The sequence below is a fragment of the Poecilia latipinna genome, unplaced genomic scaffold (genome assembly GCF_001443285.1).
Source record: "Poecilia latipinna isolate Pla-1442-1.1 unplaced genomic scaffold, P_latipinna-1.0 Scaffold568, whole genome shotgun sequence".
Taxonomy (NCBI): Eukaryota; Metazoa; Chordata; class Actinopteri; order Cyprinodontiformes; family Poeciliidae; genus Poecilia; species Poecilia latipinna.
The window spans coordinates 57,339-80,628 of NW_015113184.1; the positions used below are offsets into that span (position 1 = coordinate 57,339).

At 40.5% G+C, this 23,290-nt stretch overlaps 4 protein-coding genes across 5 annotated transcripts in view; all 4 read right to left on the reverse strand.

Annotated features, from left to right (window-relative positions):
* Positions 1-134: 134 nt before the first annotated feature.
* Positions 135-3,912, reverse strand: rps8a (ribosomal protein S8a). The gene is made up of 6 exons (XM_015041755.1): positions 3,813-3,912; positions 2,924-3,030; positions 2,610-2,709; positions 2,252-2,427; positions 1,139-1,268; positions 135-293 (listed from the first exon to the last, which is right to left on the reverse strand). The coding sequence occupies exons 1-6, from the start codon at positions 3,814-3,816 to the stop codon at positions 184-186; spliced, it is 627 nt and encodes a 208-aa protein (XP_014897241.1). The 5' UTR covers positions 3,817-3,912; the 3' UTR covers positions 135-183.
* Positions 3,913-4,783: 871 nt separating this feature from the next.
* The window catches only part of hectd3 (HECT domain containing 3), a 26,352-nt gene continuing 7,845 nt past the window's right edge, over positions 4,784-23,290 (reverse strand). For both annotated transcript variants that reach the window (XM_015041756.1, XM_015041757.1), the window contains exons 3-20: positions 13,031-13,284; positions 12,821-12,956; positions 12,504-12,625; positions 10,908-11,021; positions 10,658-10,740; positions 10,231-10,396; positions 10,074-10,155; positions 8,946-9,128; positions 8,815-8,867; positions 7,890-8,058; positions 7,700-7,813; positions 7,001-7,090; positions 6,683-6,889; positions 6,467-6,596; positions 5,971-6,045; positions 5,806-5,887; positions 5,646-5,717; positions 4,784-4,997 (exon numbers count right to left, since the gene is read on the reverse strand). In XM_015041756.1, the coding sequence (XP_014897242.1) occupies positions 4,913-4,997; positions 5,646-5,717; positions 5,806-5,887; positions 5,971-6,045; positions 6,467-6,596; positions 6,683-6,889; positions 7,001-7,090; positions 7,700-7,813; positions 7,890-8,058; positions 8,815-8,867; positions 8,946-9,128; positions 10,074-10,155; positions 10,231-10,396; positions 10,658-10,740; positions 10,908-11,021; positions 12,504-12,625; positions 12,821-12,956; positions 13,031-13,284 (2,217 nt within the window). In that variant the 3' untranslated portion in view covers positions 4,784-4,912. The remainder of the gene's footprint in view (positions 4,998-5,645; positions 5,718-5,805; positions 5,888-5,970; positions 6,046-6,466; positions 6,597-6,682; positions 6,890-7,000; positions 7,091-7,699; positions 7,814-7,889; positions 8,059-8,814; positions 8,868-8,945; positions 9,129-10,073; positions 10,156-10,230; positions 10,397-10,657; positions 10,741-10,907; positions 11,022-12,503; positions 12,626-12,820; positions 12,957-13,030; positions 13,285-23,290) is intronic.
* LOC106953182 (putative uncharacterized protein SPANXA2-OT1) lies at positions 14,244-16,365 on the reverse strand. Its single transcript, XM_015041760.1, has 2 exons — positions 15,885-16,365; positions 14,244-15,838 (listed from the first exon to the last, which is right to left on the reverse strand). The coding sequence occupies exons 1-2, from the start codon at positions 16,150-16,152 to the stop codon at positions 15,732-15,734; spliced, it is 375 nt and encodes a 124-aa protein (XP_014897246.1). The 5' UTR covers positions 16,153-16,365; the 3' UTR covers positions 14,244-15,731.
* The window catches only part of best4 (bestrophin 4), a 30,816-nt gene continuing 29,968 nt past the window's right edge, over positions 22,443-23,290 (reverse strand). Inside the window, exon 10 of the mRNA XM_015041759.1 lies at positions 22,443-22,777. Coding sequence (XP_014897245.1) covers positions 22,537-22,777 — 241 coding nt within the window. The 3' untranslated portion in view covers positions 22,443-22,536. The remainder of the gene's footprint in view (positions 22,778-23,290) is intronic.

The following is a 23,290-nucleotide window of genomic DNA, read 5'->3' on the forward strand; positions in this document are numbered from 1 at the left end:
TTTATCAGAAATCATTTAGTGTGTGTAAATAAAACCAGGTCAAGAATTAAAAGTTAAAAATTTTTCCAGCTTCTGCCCCAATTACACAGATTTTATAGGAATTGTTTGCTTGAACAAAGAGCTCAGAGATCAGATCAGGTGTGGGACATTTGAGTTTTATTGTTGTATCAAACAGCTGTACATCTATTTGCCCTTCTTGGCCTTGATCTTCCTCAGGTAGAACTCCAGCTCTTTGCCCTCCAGCAGATATCCGTCTGCCCTGCCGCACTGCCCGGGCCTGGAGGCGATGCAAGCTGCAGGAAAACAAGAAAAAACTATTAGGAAGAACTAAAGCAGAAATCAGGTAATAAAAATATAAATATGGATTAAAAAAAAAAAAATTAAAGGTATGTTAATTTACAGCTTAAAAGTCCTAAAAAATATCCACTAAAGCAGTGTAATTTGAACAATGGAGTATTAGAGCTAATTAGAACAAATAAAAATAAAGCTATCAGAGTAAAGTCACATGAGGACAGACATATTACAAAAAGTAGAATGTTACGAGAATAAAATCATAATAATAAAATAATAATTATATAAGTATAAAATCATAAGAGGCTCTACATATTACATCTCTTCAGACTTCACTCTCAAAATATTACACAGCCGGACATAAAACTGAATAATACAAGTTTATTCTGGTAATAACTTTATGTAACTTTATAATGAAAAATTAAGATAAGTTTTAATGTTACAACTTTCTTCTCATAATTTTATTTTTTAGATTTTCATAGTATGACCCTTAGACGCCATTGTGAGTTTGCTTTAGTAAACATTAAACCCTGTAAAATTGTTTTCTTCTGACAGTTTTACTGACCCGTATTGTCAGCGTGACTCGGCCATATGCCAAACTAAAAGCAGAATTTCCAAAACAAAGAACATTTCTGACCAAACTAGTAGTTTGAAGATGGATTTTATCTCTTGGGAACCCAGAATTGAAACTATAAGGCAAAATTCACAAACATTGAGCACAACTTTAAGAGTGAGTTCTTTACAGAGATTCACAGAACTGTTCCCTTTTTAAAAACTTGAATATCATGAAATTCTGTTTTCAGGCTCCTTGTTTAGCTTTTGTAGTGGGTCAGGATCTTTGACCTACCGAGAAGTTTTCCCTGCAGGAACTGCTCCTCCAGGAGAGTGCTGATCTTGGCTGTCTTTTTACGCTCTTCGTACTTCTTCTGGATCTTTTTGGACCTTTTCTTGTTCAGGATCTCCTCCTCCTCAGGAGTCTGCAGCAGGACAGGAAACAACTTATTAGAATAATAAATAATCTCTGTAGATATTAACACTGCTGATTGTTTTTGGTGCTGCTCGCTCGTCTTTCTCAGAGACTCTGATGTCACCACTTCCATTCAGTAGCAGAACTGGTCAAAGTTATCATCATGGAAAGACTTGATGGAGATTAAAAATACAAGTATTATCTAAAGCTTATGTTTCAACTGATTCTCACTTGTAAACACCTCAAAATCTCAGCTCTTGAACTAAGAATTTTTAAATTCAAAAATACTTTTTCCAGATGTAAAGTTCAAAGTTTCCCAGCAGTTTGTAATTAAATCATAAAAACAGCATCGGATGAAGGACATTTCACATTTTTTCTGACCAATTCGGAGCTCTGTTCGAATGTTAGAAGAACAGGCTTAGTTGTACTAAAAGCAAATTGTCCAATTCACATTTTATGAACATTGGCTTCAGCATTTTGTTCAGAGAATTTAGACAAATGAGGGGCATAAATTAACCACATGCAATTGTGAATGTGGATTTGTCTTTGTCACGTTAAATTTCAATAAATTTTTTCCTGTATTATTGGGATTGTTAATTTTACCATTCTCTCCACTGAAATGAAAGTATTATATTATTAAATATTAATACATCTGAATATATGACTAGATGCAGATACCGTGTGCAATTTAATCATGCAAATCACACTTCTTTATGTGATCTGTGTTGAAAAGAAGTGTATTAGAAATGGGAATTTTTGAGTTTGTGCAGCTGATTGCCTTGTAATGCAGTCAGAGAAGTACAGCTGGCTGAAAAGGTAGTAATAAATAGTTCTTACTGTCACTTTAATTATGATCACAGCAGTACCACAAAATATTGTGATAAAACGTTAAGTACAGATCACACAATCCCATCAAAATGTGAAGATGGCATCAATTTGCATCTTACATGTTGAACACAATCTTTAAATATAGTTGAAAGGTACGAAACGTACCAGCTTGGCTCCCTTCTTGCGTCCCAGAGGAGTGGCGTAGTGCGCCTCATACCACTGTCTGAAGGGAAGGCTGTCGACCAGGACGATGCAGTTCTTCACCAGGGTCTTGGTTCTGACCAGCTCGTTGTTGGAGGCGTTGTAGACCACATCGATGATCCTGGTCTTGCGTGTGCAGCCTGATAAAACAAAGTGAAGCAAAAATCAGAACAAGAACACCTCACTCTTTGAAATAAAAAACTAGTTTTATAGGACTTTTTTTTCTCAGAGTCTTTGGTTTCACCACTTGCACTCAGTAGCAGAACTGACAAAGTTCTCATCATGGAAAGAGGACTCTCAGGAAATTTAAATTAACACTCACCCTCAGAGCCCCATGAGAAGTTTCCAGCATCCAACCTCAGAGCACGGTACTTCTTGTTCCCACCACGGACCCTCACTGTGTGGATGCGGCGAGCTCCGATCTGCAACGATTACACGCTCCGTTAAAACACATAATTTCTACAGCAGTAGCAAAAGCAAAAGTTTAACTCTGCGTGTCAGTGTAACTATGACAAGTCCTACCATTGGTAAGCTCAAAGCTTTGAACCAAAACGGCTCAAATAGGAGCCTACCTAAGGGCAAGTTTTCATCTCTCACGCTGCTACGCATTTAACACTAAACTGCCTTTTCTCTAACCTTTGTGTTTGCAGGTGGACGACCGAGCTCATACTTCCTCTTCTTGTGGTAGGGCTTGCGTTTACCGCCGGTCTTGCGGCGTTTGTGCCAGTTATCCCTTGAGATACCTGGAAAAATGTTTACAAAAATGTGTCACATCACAGTTTCTACCACGATATTGATTGAAAACAATGTTTTGCTTGAGTGATCAGTTCTCCAAGGTAAGGTTTGTCCGCATTCTGAATTTGGAATCCGCTTATAAGAGTTTCATCACGTCACTCAAGCAATTTCAGGTGAACTTAGATACAGAAATATTAAAACACATTTTGGTTCAAATTCTACTTCCTTGAGTACTTTAAGTCTTTGCTGTTAATAGAGATTGAACATCTCACATAAAATGTCTAAACATGTATCAGCTAAAATTTCTGACCAGTTAGTCCCTAAAAAAAAACATTAAAATGTGCTTTCTGCCCTTAAGAATATGAAAAGCAGCATGACATGATCTCTGCTAGCGCACTAGCTTATGCTAACAGCCTTCACTTTAGCTTTACAATGTTTACACATCTAAACATCAACTTTCACAAACCCAACAAACATTAAAACTCACACTACCATCTAATAAAATATCTAAATCAAATTTAGCAGCTCTCTACATCGTATACGGGACACACTTCACCTGCAGGAGTTAGCTAGAAATGGGTGATGCGAGCAGCCATCTTGGAGCATTTCACACAGCTACTGAAAATTGCATTATAAAACATCATCTATTGCATTTGCGAATCAAAGTTCGAGCTAGAAATATTTAAAAATTATTAAGCAGCAGTAAGGCGAACCATTTTGATAATATTCCGCCGATAAAAAACGAGATGGACAAGGATTCTGTCTTCGAGCAATGCATGAAAACACGTACCCATTCTCAGGCGCCGGCTAGAAAGAGGAATCGCAAAGGCTCATGGGTAGGTTTGAAGCTTCGACCTCTCGCGATAATTTAGACAGTCCCACGCGTTTAAACGCGGTTTAAAGGTTGTTAAAATGTACCTTCAGAATCAGTTCAACTATTTCGAAGTAAGCCACCGCACACCTTTACGGAAGAGGAATACGGCGACTGAGGGAAATAATTCTAGCTAATATCAGAATTTTTTAAGATTTTAATTCACTTTTCAGAAGCTTTTATAACCAGGCCAGAAAAAACCTGATTCTGACTTTTCTTTAGACTCAGATTTTGTTTATTTTTAATTCAAACACTGTATTTATCAAAAAAAAAAGAAAATTAAATGTAACTTATATCATCCGAACATCTTCAAAAAGTTGTTGTGGCTGATGATGCTATGGGCAGGAAGAATCTGCAGTAGCAGTCAGTCCTGCAGCAAATCTGACTGAAGACTGTCGCCGTACTACCGTCTCGTGACTGTCATGACATGCTAAGAGCTAACACCATCAGTTGTTAGCAAGCATTGCTAATCTCTACTCATATTTAAATCTCTGATCATTTGTTCAGAAAATTAAGAGTCTGGAATACGATCTTTGCCTTTGGATGGCTGTAAAACACGTTTGCCAAACAAGATGGCCACCCCAGATACACTGGATCGTTCTGCACTATGAAAACCCATGGAGCGTGTTCATGAAAAGATTTTCCAAACATTAAATCTTCAAAAACTACATGTTCGATTTATAGATGATACCTGAAAATATAATTGATAATCTGCCATCTGTGTCATGATTTAATTTGTAAAATTTAGGCTTTTACTCACAAAACTAAAGTTTCAGATATAAAACACTGTTTTAACTGCTTGGATGAGAAATTATTTTAAACATTTTCAAGGAACTCTATTAAAACTTATCATTTGAAGATAAGACCATGTTAAGCATCAGGGAGTCAGGTTCATGTTTCTTCATAGTTGTTTAATATATACAGCTATTGTTAACTGGCAGTTGTACAGATGTGGCTATAAACATGGCGGTGTGCATCTTTCCGCATAGTGAGCAGCATTCAGTGAGGCAGCACAGAGGTCACTCTTCCCAGGGGCTCATGTCAGTGTCGATGGCCACACAGTTGTACGCAGCGTAGCGCAGCTTTTCCTCACAAACCTTGGCACTGAAGAAGAGAGCAGGAGTTTAGTGTTCGGCCATTTTGCATTTACAAAAACAGTCATCATAGCACCCTGACCAAATCCTGCAACTAATAATTATTTTGTAATGGCTGCTTATGTGTTAAGTTTCTTCTCGTTTATGTTCAAGTACTTCCACTAGATGGCGCTTTTGCACAAAAAAAAAAAAACATACTAAAGAAGATATTTGTTAAGGAAAAATCTAAATAATATAAATATACATACACAATAATAAAATAAACATTTTTATCTTTTACAATTTTAGAAATCAATTATTCTAATTATTAATTCTGCAGATTTTTCAGTTAACAACTTAGACAAATTTTGTTATTTAAAAAGAAAATAAAAGTTCTATTGTCAAGAATACAACAACATTGCATCCCTTTAATCATTTGTAGCTGCAAAAAATACTTATAAAATCAACATGTGAAAAGCTCAGTTCTTTCTGTTCAACATAGCGTATGGTTGATCTGTTAACTATTTTTGGATTAACCAATTAATAACTAGATAGTAAAATTTGATCAGTATGCTACATATATTTGTTTTTACAGAATTTGAACCAGGTGAAGCTAAAACTGACACTTAAGGAGTTAAACTTGTAAAAATGAAACCTAAGGCCCTTAACTTGATCATACCTTGGATAGTTGGGTAGATACAAGGTGCTGGAACACGTGGACGACTGTGGAAGTGCGTCAGTCGTGTCCGACCTGAATCAGAAAACAAAAACAAGCTGGGATCATTCTGTTTTTCCACTTTTGTGCAGAAATAACCCCTAAACATAGCAGTCCAGCTCACCCTTGTTTGTCAGGGAAGACGTAGATTGGTGCGGGAAGACGACTTCTACCGGTCACAAACCTCAGAAACCTGCTGCGATCCTCTAGAAATTTAAAAAGCAATGCGTTTAATTCATTTCTGCTTGTTAACCTGTAAAGAATTATCTTTACGTTACAGGAAACAAACCGTTGGTGAAGTTCGACAGCGCCTCCCATAAGTACTGCACTCTGACGTCGCTTTGCTCCAGGTCTTCGTAGCGTGCTGGTCGATAAATAAACATTTTCATCATGTTAATGAAATGTCTGCGCAGGTTTTGACACTTTCAACATTCAAAACATTTATTGTTTGATAAGATATTGATCCTATAGCTAAATGTCAATACAAGAAAATCTTTCAAAACATATGTTTCTTAAAAAAAATAAAATCTACGTTTATGTAAGTATTCAGAGACATCCTGGTTGTACGGTCTATTCCTCTGCCTCTCAGCACTCCTGAAGGTTACGCCTGTCACAATAACCAATTTGGCTGGATGATAAATTGTCCCAGATGTTGCGATAAATGATAATATTGTTGATTTATTACTTGTTGCGACAGGCCTACCTGAAGTTGCTGTATAATTTTATACATTTCGGTTTAAAGGCTTAATAATGACAGAAAACACCAGATAGTGAGTAAAACTTACTGAGCCGTTTCAGGGCTTCCACTGTGATCTCCGGGTCTCCACACACTTTCTTCTCCACTTCCTGCCATGTGAGCAGGTCCAGTACAGCCTGAGGAACCACCTTCAGCAGCCCTGCCTGCATGGCTGCAACCTGCAGCAAACAGAGAAAAACAGAAATCAACAACGAAACAGAGGAAACCATGAACAGTCATAAAGTAAGAGGAGTTTGTCTCCGACCTGCTGCCTGCTCTCCTCCAGCCGAACTTTCTGCACCAGGCGGATGAACTCCTTGCGGTCTTCGTATCGAACCGGCACGTTGCTGCCGCCCGGGATCAGGTCCATCATGTGGCCGTCAGTCAGCGGCGTCGTGTAGACCAGCTCCTCCCCGAACCTGAACTCAAACGTCTCCTTGTCCATGTTCTCCATGGCTTCCAGCAAGTTCACCTGATCACAGATTGAAGCTGAAGTTACAAAACGCAACAAAGACTAAAAATTAACAGCAAAATCTACAGTCAGGCATGGGAAAGCGGATCTGCACTGGTTAGATGTCCTCACCAGAACCGAGTCGACTGCTGGGAAGTCTTTGCTCCAGCTGACCGTCTCCCCTGTCAGCTGCTTCCACACCAGGCCAGGCAGAGCCAGAACCTGCAGCAGGGATTTGGCATTTTAAATTAAAATATGGCCCAAAGTAGGGCTGAGCGACATCATTTGTATCGATTAATTAAATCTTTGGTTTCTCAAGATTTAGCTTTTGGAAAATCTGGATTTGCAGTCCTTGGGTTTCCATATTTCCAAGGCGGCCATCTTGTTTGACACAAATGCTTAAAGCTTCTATTTATTTGTAATTTGAATTTGGGTCAACTCTATGACTGAATATTAGGGGCAGGCAACTATTTTTAAATCTGAGAGTAAACTCAGTATTACAGATACTATTTACCCAGAATGCAGGTCATTCTGGGTAAATACAACCAAAGCAAACACAAGCCTGGCGCCAATTGGAGAAATGGATCATGGTCCAACGACAAAAGAGAAATCCTACAGCGCTACTCCATTTTTGTTTACATTTTGTAAAGAAAATGTAAACAAAAACTTCTCTCATGGTAGAGATGGTTGATTTTTAGACCTTTGCTGAGGTAGATAAGATCTGTTGCACATGTAAGTATCAGCTGATCACCAATATCCCAATATTAATGAAACTGGTGCAGATTTACCGATGCAACCAATATCTTACAATTGGATTGCAGGTTGACTCACCAGGAAGTCTTTCCCCCTGAGAGCTGCACCCATCAGCTGGCCGATCCACTCGTATTTATGGAAGTCCTTGCAGGACGGGTTGGGGACGTAGTAATCTCTGGCCTCAAAGTCTCCCTGATGGACAAAAGACGGTTTCAGAAAGGCGAGGCTCACTGACGTTTGGCAGCAGTGACGAGGTCGGATCCGCTACCTGGTTGGACGTCCGGGTGAAGAACGGCAGAGGCATGGGACACTCGGCAGAGCTGGGGCACAGCTCCTCCGACATGTCTGCCAGGCTGTCCCGAAATCCTCCGCCCTGGTCGATGATTCCCTCAGCGATGAACTTACATTCCCACCACTGGTCGTAGCGAGCCGGCCATCTGACGAGACGAAACAAACATCTTGGTTTGTGTTCAAACTTTACTTTGACTTGAGAGTAGAGGTCCTAACAAATTATCATGATATATATTTTTAAATACCTCGATAATGATACATGATATTCCACATTTTCTGTTTTTTTAGTATTTTATTTGGCCAAACAAATATGCAACTAGGGCTGTCACAATAATTAAATCAATTAATCACATGACAAATTAAAACAAACACAATAATTTCTATTTGTGTGATTTATCTATTTTTCCTTTTCTTTCCTTCTACCAAAATCTGGATGACAAACATCTTCATTGGTCCTATTTTTGAAGGACAATTTTGTCTACAGAGACCTTATAATTCATTTTATTTGGTGTTTCTGTTTTTGTTTATTTATTTTGGATATTTAAAATGTCCAGTATTTAAATGTTCATTAGGATTTAAAGTATTTATCCTTGAGAATGTGTTCTTGCATTTTTATGCCATTATTGCCATTACGGTACTGACAATGGTCTCAAAACAACAACATTATAATTTATCACAATAACTTCTGGGACATTTTATCATCTAGCAAAATTTGTTGTTGTGAGAGACCTATGTGTAACTTCGAAACTGAGATTTCTTATAACTTTATGAACAGTCACCAGAATAAGAAATATATTTATACAGAAATATACACAAAATTCAGATAAATCACCGTTATTACCGTAAACGAGACAATATGGGGCATTCCTACTTGAGAGTAACACGAGGCCAAGAAGACGTACCTATAATCTAAAGTCTTTTCATGTTTGTCGGACGGCTTGAGACCTTCGTACACCTTAAAGAGCAGAGAAAGTAAAGATGAGACCACGTAACGACGTCCGAATGAGCCGAACCTGTGACCTCTGACCCAGACCTGGCTGAACACGGCATTCTTGCAGCTGGGGTCCAGAGACGGGTTGTCTCTGTGCTCCATGGCCAGCCGTCTGTTGATGTAGAGGCGAGGCATGAAGTTCGGCTTGCTGGTCTCCGAGTCCTTCAGGCACTGGATGATGAGGGCAGAGCGCCGCTTTGACAGCAGCAGGAACTGCTTTATGCTCTAGAGGGCGCCAGAGAACACACACAGAGATGAAACCACACAAAAAAGGAAAGAGAAAACATTGTTTGACACATTTCTCATGTTTTTATGCTTCCATTTGTGTTTCTATTCCTAAAAACATCCCAGAAGCTTAAAAGAAAAAAAAAACACCCAGCCGATTATTTTGTCTGGAAAATGAGACGTTTCAAAAACATTCTGATTATTGAGTCACATTCCACTGCGCCGTTACCTAGCAACCCCAGCCAGCCCAACCCATCACCTAGCAACTCAAGCCACGCTCAGTCCCGTTACCTAGCAACCCAAGCGGATAATTACTTCAAACTAGAGATTAAGTGAAATTTGAATTCTGTTGCATTTTAAGCAATAAAATGTTTTCTTATTGGGAAAAAAATACACTGAACTGTTTCAAACAGCTACTATTACCAGCTTAAGTAGTTACTACAGAACAAGACAATGTTTTTTTCATTCATCTGTACGTTTAAGTCTGCTGCTTCTCACCAAATTAGGCAGCTAAAAGCAGGAAGATATTTCCACTTTCTGAGTTTCAGTTTTGTTTATTTCAGATTTAGGTTTTTAGTCATGAGGCTAAAAAACAGCAGCAGAAAATAACTTTGGCTCTTCTGCTGTTGATAATGGAGGAAGAAGCATTTTGAAAAGAGAAGCTTCATTCCCACTGATGGTGTTTTTAGTTTTGATCTCTTGGATTTTCTGTGTACAGAGGAGACCATGTTTACTAAACTTAAAAAATATATTCTCACTTATGTTCCCATTATTATTTCTGAAACAAATCCAATAAGTGAACCTTCTCTGGCTCAACCTGTTTAACTGTCTGCTGCTCCTATGTTTGTTTGTTTGTTTGTTTGCTGGGTTTATCAGGAGCCGGTCACCACATACGGTTTGGTTTTGGTTGCTGTTCACCACATGAACATCTACAACCCGACTCACTTTGATCTGGTTAAACGTTCCCAGGCTGTAGTCCCAGGCTGGCACCAGGTGTGGCAGCACGTTGTCCAGAAGGCTGATGAACCTGCAACAGACCAAACCGATGCGTCACGGACGGATCCAGCTGAAGGAAGCAGAATGGAAACCGCAGCCGTTTTACCTCTGGATCACCAGCGCTCTGCGGTACAGGATGTCGGGCGGCGTGCCCTGCAGACGCGGGTAACGGACCAGATTGGAGGAGTGAAAAACATCGGCGTTCAGACCCAGATCCCGTTCACACGACGACTTGATCTTTAAACCCCGAATTCGGACGTCGATCCCCTCATCTGTGAAACAGTTGGAAAGCTTTACTTAGGATTCACTGAAACAGATACTTTCTTCTTACCTCTAATGAAGATGGAAATCATTTTAAAATTTGGTTTAAATTCTGGAAATGTTTTTTTATCATCATTATCTCCAAACTTTATTGATTTGTAAGTTTTATGTTTTTCTTCTTTAATGCCAAACTTTAACGTGTAACTTGGAAAACAACTGGTAATATCTGTGGCTTTCTGGACAAATAAAGGTAAAAAAAAAAATAGACTGACCTCTACATTCCTCAATTCGAACTTCAATAACAGGGAGATGAGAAGTCATGTCCTCCAGAACGCACACCTCTCCAATCAGATTGCTGGAAGAAAAAATGAGGACAGAAAGACATAAAATAGAACAAAAACAATTCTGGTGTATTAACCGAGATAGTATTCACCTCACAAATAAAACTCATAAAGCACCAATAATTCAGCTGTTAAATTGCTAATCTATGCAGGTAAATAAAGTTTATTGGCTGAAGCTCACTCGTCTATGGTGACATCACTCAGCTTCTTCAAATTGTCTCCTTCTCCTCCATAAACCGTCACTCTCTTGGGCATGTAGTTGTCGTCCGTTGAGTCCACAGTTAATATCAGCTTACTGTTGGAAGAAAATATAAACAATAAACCATTTGACAGAAAAAAGGATTCACTGATTCCTGGAGCATTGTTAAGGTTTAAGTTGTAGGAATCAATTAAAGCTAGAAACAAGTGACCTGAACCTTCAGACACATAAAGATAGTTACGAAGTCGGCCTTCTATCACCTGAAGAACATTTGCAGGGCTAAAAAGGACAAATTTATCAGCAAAATCTAGAGAAACTCATCCACGCGTTTATCTTTAATCACATTAGTTTGCAACTGTGTATTTACAATAAAAAAATCAGACAGCTGCAGCACAAAAACTAGAAAAAATAGAAAAACAAGGTCCCTGTAGCTCAGAAAACAGACTTTAAAATAGTGAAGTTAGATTATAAATCAACAAAATAAATTAAAGTCCTTTTGTTAATGTGTATCGAATGACAATTGTTGACTGTGCTCTACAACTTTGTATTTTTGTGCTGAAATGAGCTACACTAATAAACCTGATGATGACTTCATGGTCAGTTCTATGTATGCTGCAGATTATGTGTTTGCATGTTTAATTATACTAGCAAATTGCTTCTGGGCAAATGAAGGTCTGATTTGTTTGGGTTCTTTTTTGGGGGGAAGGACTAAAAATGCAAAACTCCTGGTAAGAAACCAGACTGTGAAGCTTCGCAACACAAAAGGCTGCAGGAGCTCTTGGTACATGCTGTCTTAGTTAAAGACATGCTGGAAAGTCAGTGGCAATTCTTTAAAAAATTAATACACAAGATGCAAAAAATATTACATTTTATATACAATTGAAATAAGATTTTTAATTACTTTTAAAAGCAACTAAAACATCCATCTAGGCCTCTGACAATAACACATTTTATAAAATTGTTGTTTTGAGACCATTTTTAAGTATCATCACAATAATGGCAAAGTCATGCAAATTATTACATTCTCAAAAATCAATAAACTTTAAAATATAACAAACATTTAACACTTGAACTGGGAAACATTTTAAAGATCTAAAACAACAAATAAAATGAATTATGAAACAAATTTGTTCTTAAAAAAATAGGACCAGTTGAGACCAAAGAATCAGACTGAAAACTTTTATCATCCAGTTTTTGGTAAAAAGACAAAAATTATAAATTATTCAAATTGAAATTATTGGGCTTGTTTTAATTTATTATTTGATTAATCAATTTATTGCTTATTCCAACAGGCCAACATGCATACAAGCAACAAGTTTAGAATTAAACTTGGAAAAATGTAAGAAAATAAACTTTCTGAATCCTGTGAGGGAGTAGAGACTGAGCTGCACAATATTTTAAAAAAATCATTATTGTAATCTCAGAAATTCACATTTTAAATGACCAAGAAGGTGAAGAAGTGATATAATGTCGCCTCTGTGTGAATTTCTAATATTGCTCAGCTTTTGCCAACTCCTGATGAAGATGCCAACAGCTGAGCTTCAGACATAAATAACCCGACAGACAGCAGGTTCCTACTTGACCACAGTGCCTCTCTTCATGAGCAGGCGGATCCAGTGCTGCCCCTGCATGCCGTCGCTCTCCCAGTAGGTTTCGGTGTCGCCATCGGTCAGACAGGTCACCCCGCCGCTGGGATCCTCCTGTCGTTAAACATCAGTTTGATTCAGACACAGCAGGAAAATGCAATCAGATTTTAGTAGAAATAGAAAAACAGTGAGTCAAGCAAATAGAAATTATTGAGTTAGTTTAAATTATCATGTAATTTTTTATTTATTGTGACCGGCCTACGCATTAACCTAACTGAAGTAGCAGGTAAACATCCGAGTATCACTCACCGAGCTTGAAGACACTTCGATGCCGGTGACGCACTGCTTCACGCTGCCCAGGTTCTCGTCCTCCTTCCCTATGTGGTCGTAGAAGTAGTGCACCAGATCCTCGTCGCATTCGTACGTCCAGGTGGGAGGAACATACCTGGAATGTCCAGGTAGCGTTTAAACTCACCACCTTGTTGACAGTCAACAGTCGCTTCACACGACTCTGCTCACCTCAGCTTCTGGACAGCCACCGAGTCGCACTCTGCGATTTTGGGCTTGGAGCCGATGTAGATCGCGTTCTCCACGTCCACCACCTGCTCCCACCTGTAGCAGGGTTTGTGGTCGTAGCCGAAGAGCTGCTGCTGCCGGCTGATCGTCTCTGGCGACTCCACGGGAACCAGCCTGTCGCCTCCCTCCGTGTGCTTACACACCAGGATCCAGCCCTCCTCCAGATCCTGGCCGGGCCGCAGCTCCTCCAGCTGCTCCTGGGAACAGAAGACCGTCGTTGGGTCGTCAAAAACATCAGCAAAATGTTTCTCTGAATTACAAAACTTTGACTGATGTCATACAGAACCAAGCTGCAAACACTCCCTTCTAAAATGTGCTGCATTGGTGCAGATTTGTCAAATAAATGCAGACACGTGCAGAGGGCAGAAGCTAAGGGGGCTTGAGCGCCTGCCCCTTTTGCTCCTTGCCCCCAAGTGCCCTTTTGGTCAATTTATTTATTTTTTTTTTTGGTATTATTATTTCCTAAGCCCTCTTCTGACACATAATAACATGTACTAAAATTCTTAGTTTTTTTATTGTTTTTTTTTTGTACAACATAATAAGCCGGTCACCTTGTTACCTTTGACCTTTTGCCCGTGACGCATGACGCAGTTGCTTCTCGCATAGTGAGATGAGGCGGCTAACTGGAGCTCAACGTAGCGAACGTTCCAGATTACAGATCAGTTTTTGGTGAATTCAAAAAAAAAGTTTTTGGTGAATAAAGTGGAGTAGACTTGCTACTTGTCAGATGACGGAAAACGTTGAAGTATCGTTTCTGCTTCAGCACGGAGTCGCGGTTTAACCAGAGAGAGGTAATGAAATACAACAGACACTGACAGGCCTCTGCGTCTGCCTTTCTCTGAAGAACTACTGAGGGGGAGGAGACAGCCAGGTGAGGAAAAACTGTTCTTATCTACCGATTCAGTATTTTTATCATACAGACAGGCTGTTGTTAACGTTATCTTGCGTTTGCTAGCTTTGCTAATTAACGATACAGGGAAGAAGATAACTAGCAAAGCAAGATAACTAAAAAGCTTCTTCCCTGTAACTCACCCTGAATTACCATGATAGATATAATGTATGTAATAAAAGTGTGTCATTAATAAAAGGGAAAAAAACAACCCAGACTGTAAGTACGTTTATGATCTGGTTTGCAGAGTATGGAGTCATTTATATATTTTTATTCTGTTATTTCTTATTATGTCGGTTTGGTCCTCCATAGTCAGAATGGCTGGGGATGGGCATGGAGAATGAGAGGGGACTGGAGCTATGGAAGAACAAATATATAAAGAATAATATATTTCTTATCAAAATATATATTTATGCTTTTGTAGCCCTGGGGTTTGAGAACCACAAGAAGTGGGGGTTTATGTCTTTTGATAGGTAACTGGGGTTAAGAATGGGTAAGGGAGTTACATAAACGTATATTTCGGTGATTTACCTATTGTAGAGTACGGAGACGGATGAATTCCTATGTTTGAGAGTAACTGAAATTTACGAGGGGAAGTGAAGTGTACGGAGGGAAAGAAAGGAGAGAGAGAAAGAGAGAGAGAGAGAGAGAGAGAGGATTCTGGGAGAGGAGAGGAGAACGAGAGTGGAAGGAGAGAGGGGAGAAAAAAGAAAGAGGGATTGGAACAGTACGGGAAACAAAAAAATTCGTGTTAAACATAGTTGGTGAGTTAGAAATAAGATTATACGCGGAGGATAGTTCACGATTGAGTAATGGGAAGTGTGGACCCGTTAATGAGGACTGCGACTAATTAGAGGACACTGCAGCACGTGTTTGGGGTAACGCAGCAAGACCGAAGCAGCGGTGACTGTGAGGACGTCGGCGGAGCGAGCCGGTTTCGTTTGGTCCATCCGGTTCCAACAAGAGGAAAAGTAACGAGGACTTCTGCGGTCGTTTCAGCGAACTCAAACATCAACAGGCCTGCAACGGAAGTGTCAACGGGTATTGGACTGTATGTGTGAGAGTGCGGGCCCTGTGTGCGGAGGTGTGTGAAGTTATATGCTGAAATGGGAAGTTGGTGTAAGTTTAAGAACTGTTCATGTTTGTAAATGTATATAAGGGGTTATAGAGATTGGTATGTGTTAAATTCCTACCACCGTTCAGGGTAGAAGAAGCCAGGTTAGTTTGTGTGTTGAAGATAAATAAGAAAAGCAACTTTGTGCGTGGATGTCTGGATTATTTTACTGGGAAGGTAACAGAATGACAACAGTAGTGGAGTAAATGCTACTCGTATGAGGTAAACCTGCGTGGTATCTACCTGAAAATCACGAACCCAAGTAGCCACCCCGCAAGTGAGTTAAAGTTCTGCCCTGAGAACAGGTGATGGAGCAGTGGGGTGCTACACTTTTAATTCTCATCAAAATATATATTTATTCTTTTATTTATATATTTATTCTTTTATTTCTTATGTCGGTTTCGGTCCTCCATAGAGAAGTACTCTGTGTGAGGATTTGGTTTTTCTGTCTTAATTTAGGTTTCTATGTTGAGTTTCCATGTTGTCCCGCCCACCACTTGATTGGCTCTCCAAGACTGGTCTTGGAGAATCAACACAGCTCCTTCATGAACTTGACGGAGCTGTTGGAAGAGGTGGAGTGGCATCGCCGGGCAGCTTTAGCTGTCATGGCTGGCAAACCCCTTTCGCCCAAGCCAGACATTTCAATCTTTGCTCTTCATCCTCTTCCACAGCTCCAGTCCCCTCTCATTCTCCATTCTGCCAGCCTCAGTACCCCTGGTCATGGTTTCCAAGCAGTTTGTCTCCTGGTTGACAGGCTGCACAGCTGGGGGCATGGCTGGTTCCTGAACTCCATCCTGTTTTCCAACCTCCTCCGGCCGCCGCAGTCTTCTCGACTCGGGCCGCCGCAGTCTTCTCGACTCGGGCCGCCGCAGTCCTCTCGACTCCGGCCGCCGCAGTCCTCTCGCCTCCGGCCGCCGCAGTCCTCTCGCCTCCTGCCGCCGCAGTCCTCTCGCCTCCTGCCGCCGCAGTCTTCTCGCCTCCGGCCGCCGAAGTCTTCTCGCCTCTGGCCGCCGAAGTCTTCTCGCCCCCTGCGCCATTCCTGGACTCCAAGCTCCCCACCATCGGTCCGCCTCCTGCGTGATCCACTGGACAGTGCACGGCAGGCCTCGCCCTGACTGTGTTGATTTGTTTTCTTTTGGATACAGTTGATTTTTGTTTTCCTTGTGTTTTTCTTTGGACTCTCACTTATCTTCTTTTTCAAATAGAATGCGGACCAAACTCGGACACAGGTCATACAAGGCTGAGGGTGTAGAGCTGGTCCAGCATTCCACGGCCAGGATGAACCTGAATCCGAGGTTCAACTATCCGACGGACACTCCTCTCCAGGACCCTAAATAGACCTTGCCAAGGGGTCTTAAGAGTGTGACCCCTCTGTAATTGGAGCACACCCTCTGATCTCCCTTTTTGAACAGGAGGACCACCACCCCCTCTGCCAATCCAGGGGTACTGCCCCCAATGTCCATGCAATATTGCAAAGTCGCATCAGCCAACACAACTCTACAACTTCCAGAGCCTTAAGGAACTCTGGCCGAATCTCATCCACCCCCGGGGCCCTGCCACCAATGAGCTTTTAAACCACCTCGACGACCTCGTCCCAAGAGTTTTGAGAGCCCAACCCAGAGTCCCCAGGCTCAGTTTCCTCAACGGAAGGCATGTTGGTGGGATTGAGGAGGTCTTCGAAGTATTCTGCCCACCGGCCCACAATGTCCCAAGTCAAGGTCAGCAGCACACCATCCCCACTATAAACAGTGTTGGTGCTGCACTGCTACCCCCTCCTGAGACGCCAGATGGTGGACCCGAATTGCCTCGAAGTTGTAAAGAAGTCATTCTCCATGTCCTCTCCAAACTCCTCCCATGCCCAAGTTTTTGACAAAAACTCGGACATGGGTGGAGCCATGTAGCCATGGAGACTACATGTGTTTTGTGTGGTCTCCATGGCCTCTCCCGAGTTTTTTTGGCAAAATCTCAAACATGGGAGGAGTTTTTTAGAGGTCACGGAGAAAGACTTCCGTACAGCTTTGAGTCAATTCTGGTCCACCATCTGGCGTCTCAGAAGGGGGTAGCAGTGCAGCACCAACACTGTTTATAGTGGGGATGGTGGTGCTGCTGACCTCAACTCGGCCGGTGGGCGGAATACTTCGAAGACCTCCTCAATCCCACCAACATGCCTTCTGTTGAGGAAACTGAGCCTGGGGACTCTGGGTTGGGCTCTCCAATCTCTGGGGACGAGGTTGCCGAGATGGTCAAAAAGCTCCTCGGTGGCAGGGCCCCGGGGGTGGATGAGATCCGCCCGGAGTTTCTTAAGGCTCTGGATGTTGTATGATCGTGTTGGCTCATGCGACTCTGCAATATCGCATGGACATCGGGGGCAGTTCCCCTGGATTGGCAGACTGGGGTGGTGGTCCCCCTGTTCAAAAAGGGGGACCGGAGGGTGTGCTCCAATTACAGGGGGGTCACACTCTTAAGCCTCCCTGGTAACGTCTATCCAGGGGTCCTGGAGAGGAGGGTCCGTCGGATAGTTGAACCTCGGATTCAGGAAGAGCAGTGTGGTTTTCGTCCTGGTCGTGGAACACTGGACCAGCTCTACACCCTCAGCAGGGTCCTGGAGGGTTCTGGGAGTTTGCCCAACCGGTCTACATGTGTTTTGTGGACTTGGAGAAGGCGTTCAATCATGTCCCTTGGGGAGTTCTGTGGGTCGGTCCTACGGGAGTATGGGGTACCAGGCCCTTTGATGCACGCTGTACGACTGGTATCCGAGTTTGGTCCACATTGCCATTAGTAAGTTTGGCTCATTTTCAGTGAGAGTTGGACTCCGCCAAGGCTGAGTCAGGTTATTATCAGGTCATTAAGGAGCTTCCTCAAACTTTTCTTCGCCAAGAAAGAAAATGGTTAGTTTTTTCTCCTTTGACGGAGATTTACCAACCTGACCCTAGCTGGCGAAACCACCTATAAACTCGCGACAGAACATTCCTGGCATTTTCGCTTTCGGAATGAACTTCCTTAAAGGAAACGTCCATTTCTTTCACATCCTTGCTGTCACAATGTTGTGGCTCAGTTTGACGAGGTCTCATATAGTACCTTACCTTGAGTTCTGAGTTTTCGTCTGAAGAAGAACACTCAGAAATTGTTTCTAAATTTGACATATAGTTCTCAAGATTTAGATATCCCCGTTTGGCTCTCTTCCTAAATCTCCTCCTACAATAAATCCTCAATAAATCTTCGAATTCAATGTCTTCGTCTGAAGAATCCTCAGAAGCATCTTCAAAATCTTCCTCAACATCCTCAGCAATTATGTTTGCAGAATGGACTTCCTTAGAGGAAACGTCCATCTCTTCAGCATCCATGCCATCAATATGGTCTGTGTAATCTTGAACTGTATCTTTTGAGTTTCCATCAACAGAAGAGGTTTCTCCCACTGATGAATCCTCATAGATATGTTCAACATTGATCACATCTTCCTTCCTGTCGCAGCTCGATTCAACAGCCAGGACCATTTGTTCAAGGGGAACATCAACACTTTCACAATTAGTGTCTGCGTCCCCAGGGCAAGTTTCCCAGTACAGTCCACAGATGCTCTCAAAAGCCACGGTATCTTCAGGAGTGACATTTGTCAAATTTGTCACGATATCCGAAATGGCACTGACAATGTTGGCGGAAGCATCCATGTCACTTTGGTCTTCAGGAATCAGTTCCTCAAAACCAAAGTATCTGCACCTGGTATCCTCTTCGCGTTCTTCAACAAATTCTTCAGCAACGTCTTCAACACGATTTCCCAGTAATTTCTCAACTCCCTTTGTTACTAGATAGCCAAGGCCCCAACCGATGGTAAGAATCATTTTCACGATCCGTTGAAATGGTTTCAAAAGTCAGTTTGAAATCGTCTCTCTGAAAGTGTTGTATCTCCAAGGAAGTTGAAAAGCAAACTGAAAATTTTTGTATTCCAAATGATGATAATAATCTTTTGAACCTTTATGACATCATCGATCATTGATGACATCATGATGTCAAACAACCTGTGTCAGGTTCTTGTTTATTTTAGTTGCTATGGAAACACAAGGAGTTACGTGTAAGGTGGGACTACTGTCAATACAAAATCCATTCGTAGACATCTAAATTTGTGAATCCAAGTCAATAAATGTGCATAAATTCAAGTTTTGTATTTGTCCTGATTTTCAACTTATACATACGTGTAAAAATCAGAGATTTTACCTATGACAACACCCATAAACTAATTAATACAAGTGTTTTATAGAGTAAGTATTTTTCCAGAAGTTAGACACACAGTCACATTTAGAAACTGTCTCTAAGCCAGTGGTTCTTAACCTGGGTTCGAATGAGCATATGAAACTGGGGGGTTCGGTACCTCAAAAAAGGTTAAGAACCACTGCTCTAAGCCATCTGCTTGATCTATTTTGAATAGTCACAGTGAGGAGGATCCCCTTACGAATATATCTTTCCTTAATTGCTTGCTCTGTTGTTCATAAGGAAAACATGTAACATCTAATAATTAGATTTTTTTTTTTTTTTTACATTTGAACTCAGTGACAAGGATGATGCACCAAGCAGATCATCAGCCAAATAATTTTATGTTTAATCTCACCTTATTTATTTTTGTACCTTTTCTTATTCTCTAACACCCCCCATCTGAGCCTCTTTACGGTGTGTTTATGAATCGCCCCTTTGTTAGATCGCCTGCTTACTCTTACCACCGCTGCATAAAGTGACAGTCTACCCAAAACATTTGCAATGGAGATTTTATTCTTGATTTTGCTTCTTTGATTGCATTGCAAGACCAGTTAATGTTCTTCTATCAGGTTAGTTGCATTTGGTTGCCCTCCGTTATTAAGCATATGCGATTAAAAAAAAAACATAATAAAAGTAGCAGCAAGAACCTGATAGCACGGTTATGAATAATTCCCTATTTATTTCCATGAAGCCATCTCATTTGGAATAAACAGCAAATACCTGCAGCAATACTACTGCTGGGTTGATGTAAATATCCATACAGGTCAGCCTGTGTCCAGTTTGAGTGAAAGGAGGCGCGCGGGATCCGCGCTGAGGTAAACTTAATCCAGCTACTGCAGCGCGCCAGGCGCCAGCGGTGTGATTGGTCCGGCTTTAAATGCATAATCTATAAACCTATCTTCTATCTTTTAGGAATAAATCTGCTCCGCCAGTGAAGCGCTCAGAGCAACGGAGACAAATTTTTTTTATTATTTTATTTTAATTATTATTATTTTGTGGGAGACAGCACAGCTGCGAATACGAGAGAATACTGCATTTAAAGGCGCAGTGCGATATCGCTCTGCTGCGCCTGTGTCCTGACCAGGAGCAAATCCTGTTTTGATTCCAAAAGAAAACTGAACAAAGCAGATTCACACTGAATGATGGAAACTTCAGAGAAACGATGGTTAATTTGCCCGTAATGCATGACGCAGTTGACTCTCGCACAGTGAAGTGAGGCGGCTAACTGGAGCTCAACGTAGCAAACGTTCCAGATTACAGATNAAAAGTGTGTGGATGTTTCTATTCCAGGGGTCTTAAACTCAATTTACCTAGGGGCCGCTGGAGGCAGAGTCTGGGTGAAGCTGGACGGCGCTCACCCTGTGGGCCACACTAATATTATACTTTCATATCACGGTGGGGGCCACGGGACATCGTCCTATGGCCTGCAATTGAATGAGTGGCCCGCAGGCCAATTGCAACGTTTTTAAATGGAGAAAGTAGTCTATTCAAATCTTGCTTTCTAACAACGCAGAAGCGCAAAAACATCCGTTCGGGGTCCCTTTCAAAATAAAAGCTCGAAACCGTTTAATTTTATTTGATTGTTTCACAGAGATTTTATCTGACATACAGTTGGGTGTACTTTCTGGGATTTAAAGACTAAAATAAAGAAAAGCAACAACAAATAAATAGCATAGTTACAAAATAAAAAATGTAGGAGGAAAAAATAGTTTTCCAAATTGATTTTTTTTTTTTTTTATGTCAGGCACTTTTGGTTTGTTGTCCATTCAGTGAAATTACTCACAGTGGGTAGATTATATGGAAATTTTACTCAAAAATAAGTTAAAATGTTTAATAAAACTACATTTAAAAGCACATTTTCCCAAAAAGTTACTCAAGTGAAAGTAACTTAACAGTCTTGAGGTTCAAGATAGAAAAGGGATCTCAAGGTCCAAACACTCTTCCTTATCTCATATTCATAAAAATAGCTAAATGTAACGTGTTCTCTGCAACTTTATTTTAGTAAAGTGAAATTTGGCCAAAAATTTTGAATAAGTTAATGTGATGCTCATAAATACTAGTAACGACTGACATCTTTTATTTTTCACTATATAATTTAACTCAGACAATCAAATCAAGCTCAAACTATGTCAAAGTAAATTTATTCATACTCTGATTTACAACTCGGTCAAACAAAACAATTTAACAGTAAAACAAAGGCAAGTAGTTTTAAACTACTTGCCTTTGTGACTGTCACTTCCCCACTGTGACTGTCATGTCACAGTGGGGAAGCACTGCCCGTCACCTAGCAACCTGAGTGGCGCTTCCCTGTCACCTAGCAACCCCCATGGGGCTCCCCTGTCACCTAGCTACCCAAGCGAAGCTCCGCCCACTTCACTGTGCTTCTAGTTTAATGTTATACAGTCAACTTGTACGTTTATGGCATGATTGCATATATTTCTCTGTACTTCCTGTTTTCTTTCAACAAAATTTCAATTTAATTCATTTCAGTTTATTCAGCAACAATTCAAAACAAATGTTTTTACAAACATTTCAGTTCAATTCCAATTGATGCTAATTATCAAACAATACATTAAATTCGTTTCATTATTCAAATTAGTTTAAATTTTTCCATCTAAGAAAACTCATCTGATTACATCAAACTGATTAAAGTGCTCAAAGGTAGCCTTACTTACCAATATTTATTTTAATAAATACAAAACACTAGATAAAGCCTCCTTAAAAATATCTGAGACCTATAATGTTTTCAGCTTTTTCTTAAATGGTGGCGTGATAAGCACCAGGATATTACTGATATATTGACATTTTATGCCCAAACACATGCATCCACTCACACCATGAATGACTCGGTGAATTGTTTACTTACGTAATATAATAATGCATAATACACGTGTACACTGAACAGGCTCTACTCTAGGATGCTGTGTAAATATGAGCAAGCTAGAACAAGGCATTTACACATAATAAACCTGTCAATGTCTGATGTTCCAGTATAACAAAATATTTAACCAAGCTGTCAGCTGACTGGGCGTTTATGTGCTTAACATAAAACAGATCATATAAAGACCTCACAAATCAACACAATACCTTATCAAACCTCTCATATCTATTTCTTATCATTCATGTTTTGTGTGTTTTAAGCTTTATTTGTCAGATTTCTTTAGTCTTACGTGTAAAGACTTCATTAATTTTCATCACAGATTAAACCACTGCCTTCTCCTGGTTATTGGGTGCATCTGTTTTGGTTTCCACAGCCTCGTCTTCCTCATTGTGATGAGTCAAAACGTCCATCAGGAACGGGAGGCTGCCGCTGCGCAGGATGCCTTTGGTTTTCTGCTGGAGACCGTCCGGTCCATCCCCCAGAGAGCTGCGAGGAAGTAAATACTGCTTGTTCACCGGCACATCGGTCGGCTGATGGATCTCAAGATCTTCAGCGCTCATCCTGGAAAAGTGGAGGATATTTTATTTATTCTATTAGACACACAATTGCAGCTTTTTTCATGAATTCCTACCATGTGTCTGATTTGAATACATTATGTGTTTAGATTTAAAGAACAAAATATTGTTTAAATCTCTCAAAGCTGCTGGAAACAGCAAATAAAACAAAACCACATTTTCAGATTTCATTATTAATATTTTATTTGGAACTAATTTACTCTTTTCCTTCCACTTTACAATTATGCAGCACTTTGTGTTGGTCTGTCAGAGACAATTTCCCAATCAATTATACTGATACTGGTTTAAGTATGTGCCTAAACTCCATAGTATTTACCAATTTGAAGTTTAAAATAATCCATAAAACTACAACCGAGAGATGTTTAAACAAAAGGATGCGATACATAGAAATGTTGCAGACAAGTATCCAAAAAAAGTCAACTATTTAATAAAATAGAAACTCTTTTCAGTTCACTGTATTTTATAGTAGTTCTTCTAGTTTAAGTTCACTGCTCCCTTA

Coding starts and splice junctions, on each gene's coding strand:
- rps8a (XM_015041755.1), bottom strand. Junction 2,428..2,609: donor CTTCTCATGGGGCTCTGAGG/GTGAGTGTTAAT, acceptor TTGTTTTATCAG/GCTGCACACGCAAGACCAGG. Junction 1,269..2,251: donor GCAAGAAGGGAGCCAAGCTG/GTACGTTTCGTA, acceptor GTCCTGCTGCAG/ACTCCTGAGGAGGAGGAGAT.
- LOC106953182 (XM_015041760.1), bottom strand. CDS start 16,152: ATGGTGGGGAGCTTGGAGTCCAGGAATGGCGCAGGGGGCGAGAAGACT. Junction 15,839..15,884: donor CGGAGGAGGTTGGAAAACAG/GATGGAGTTCAG, acceptor TGCAGCCTGTCA/ACCAGGAGACAAACTGCTTG.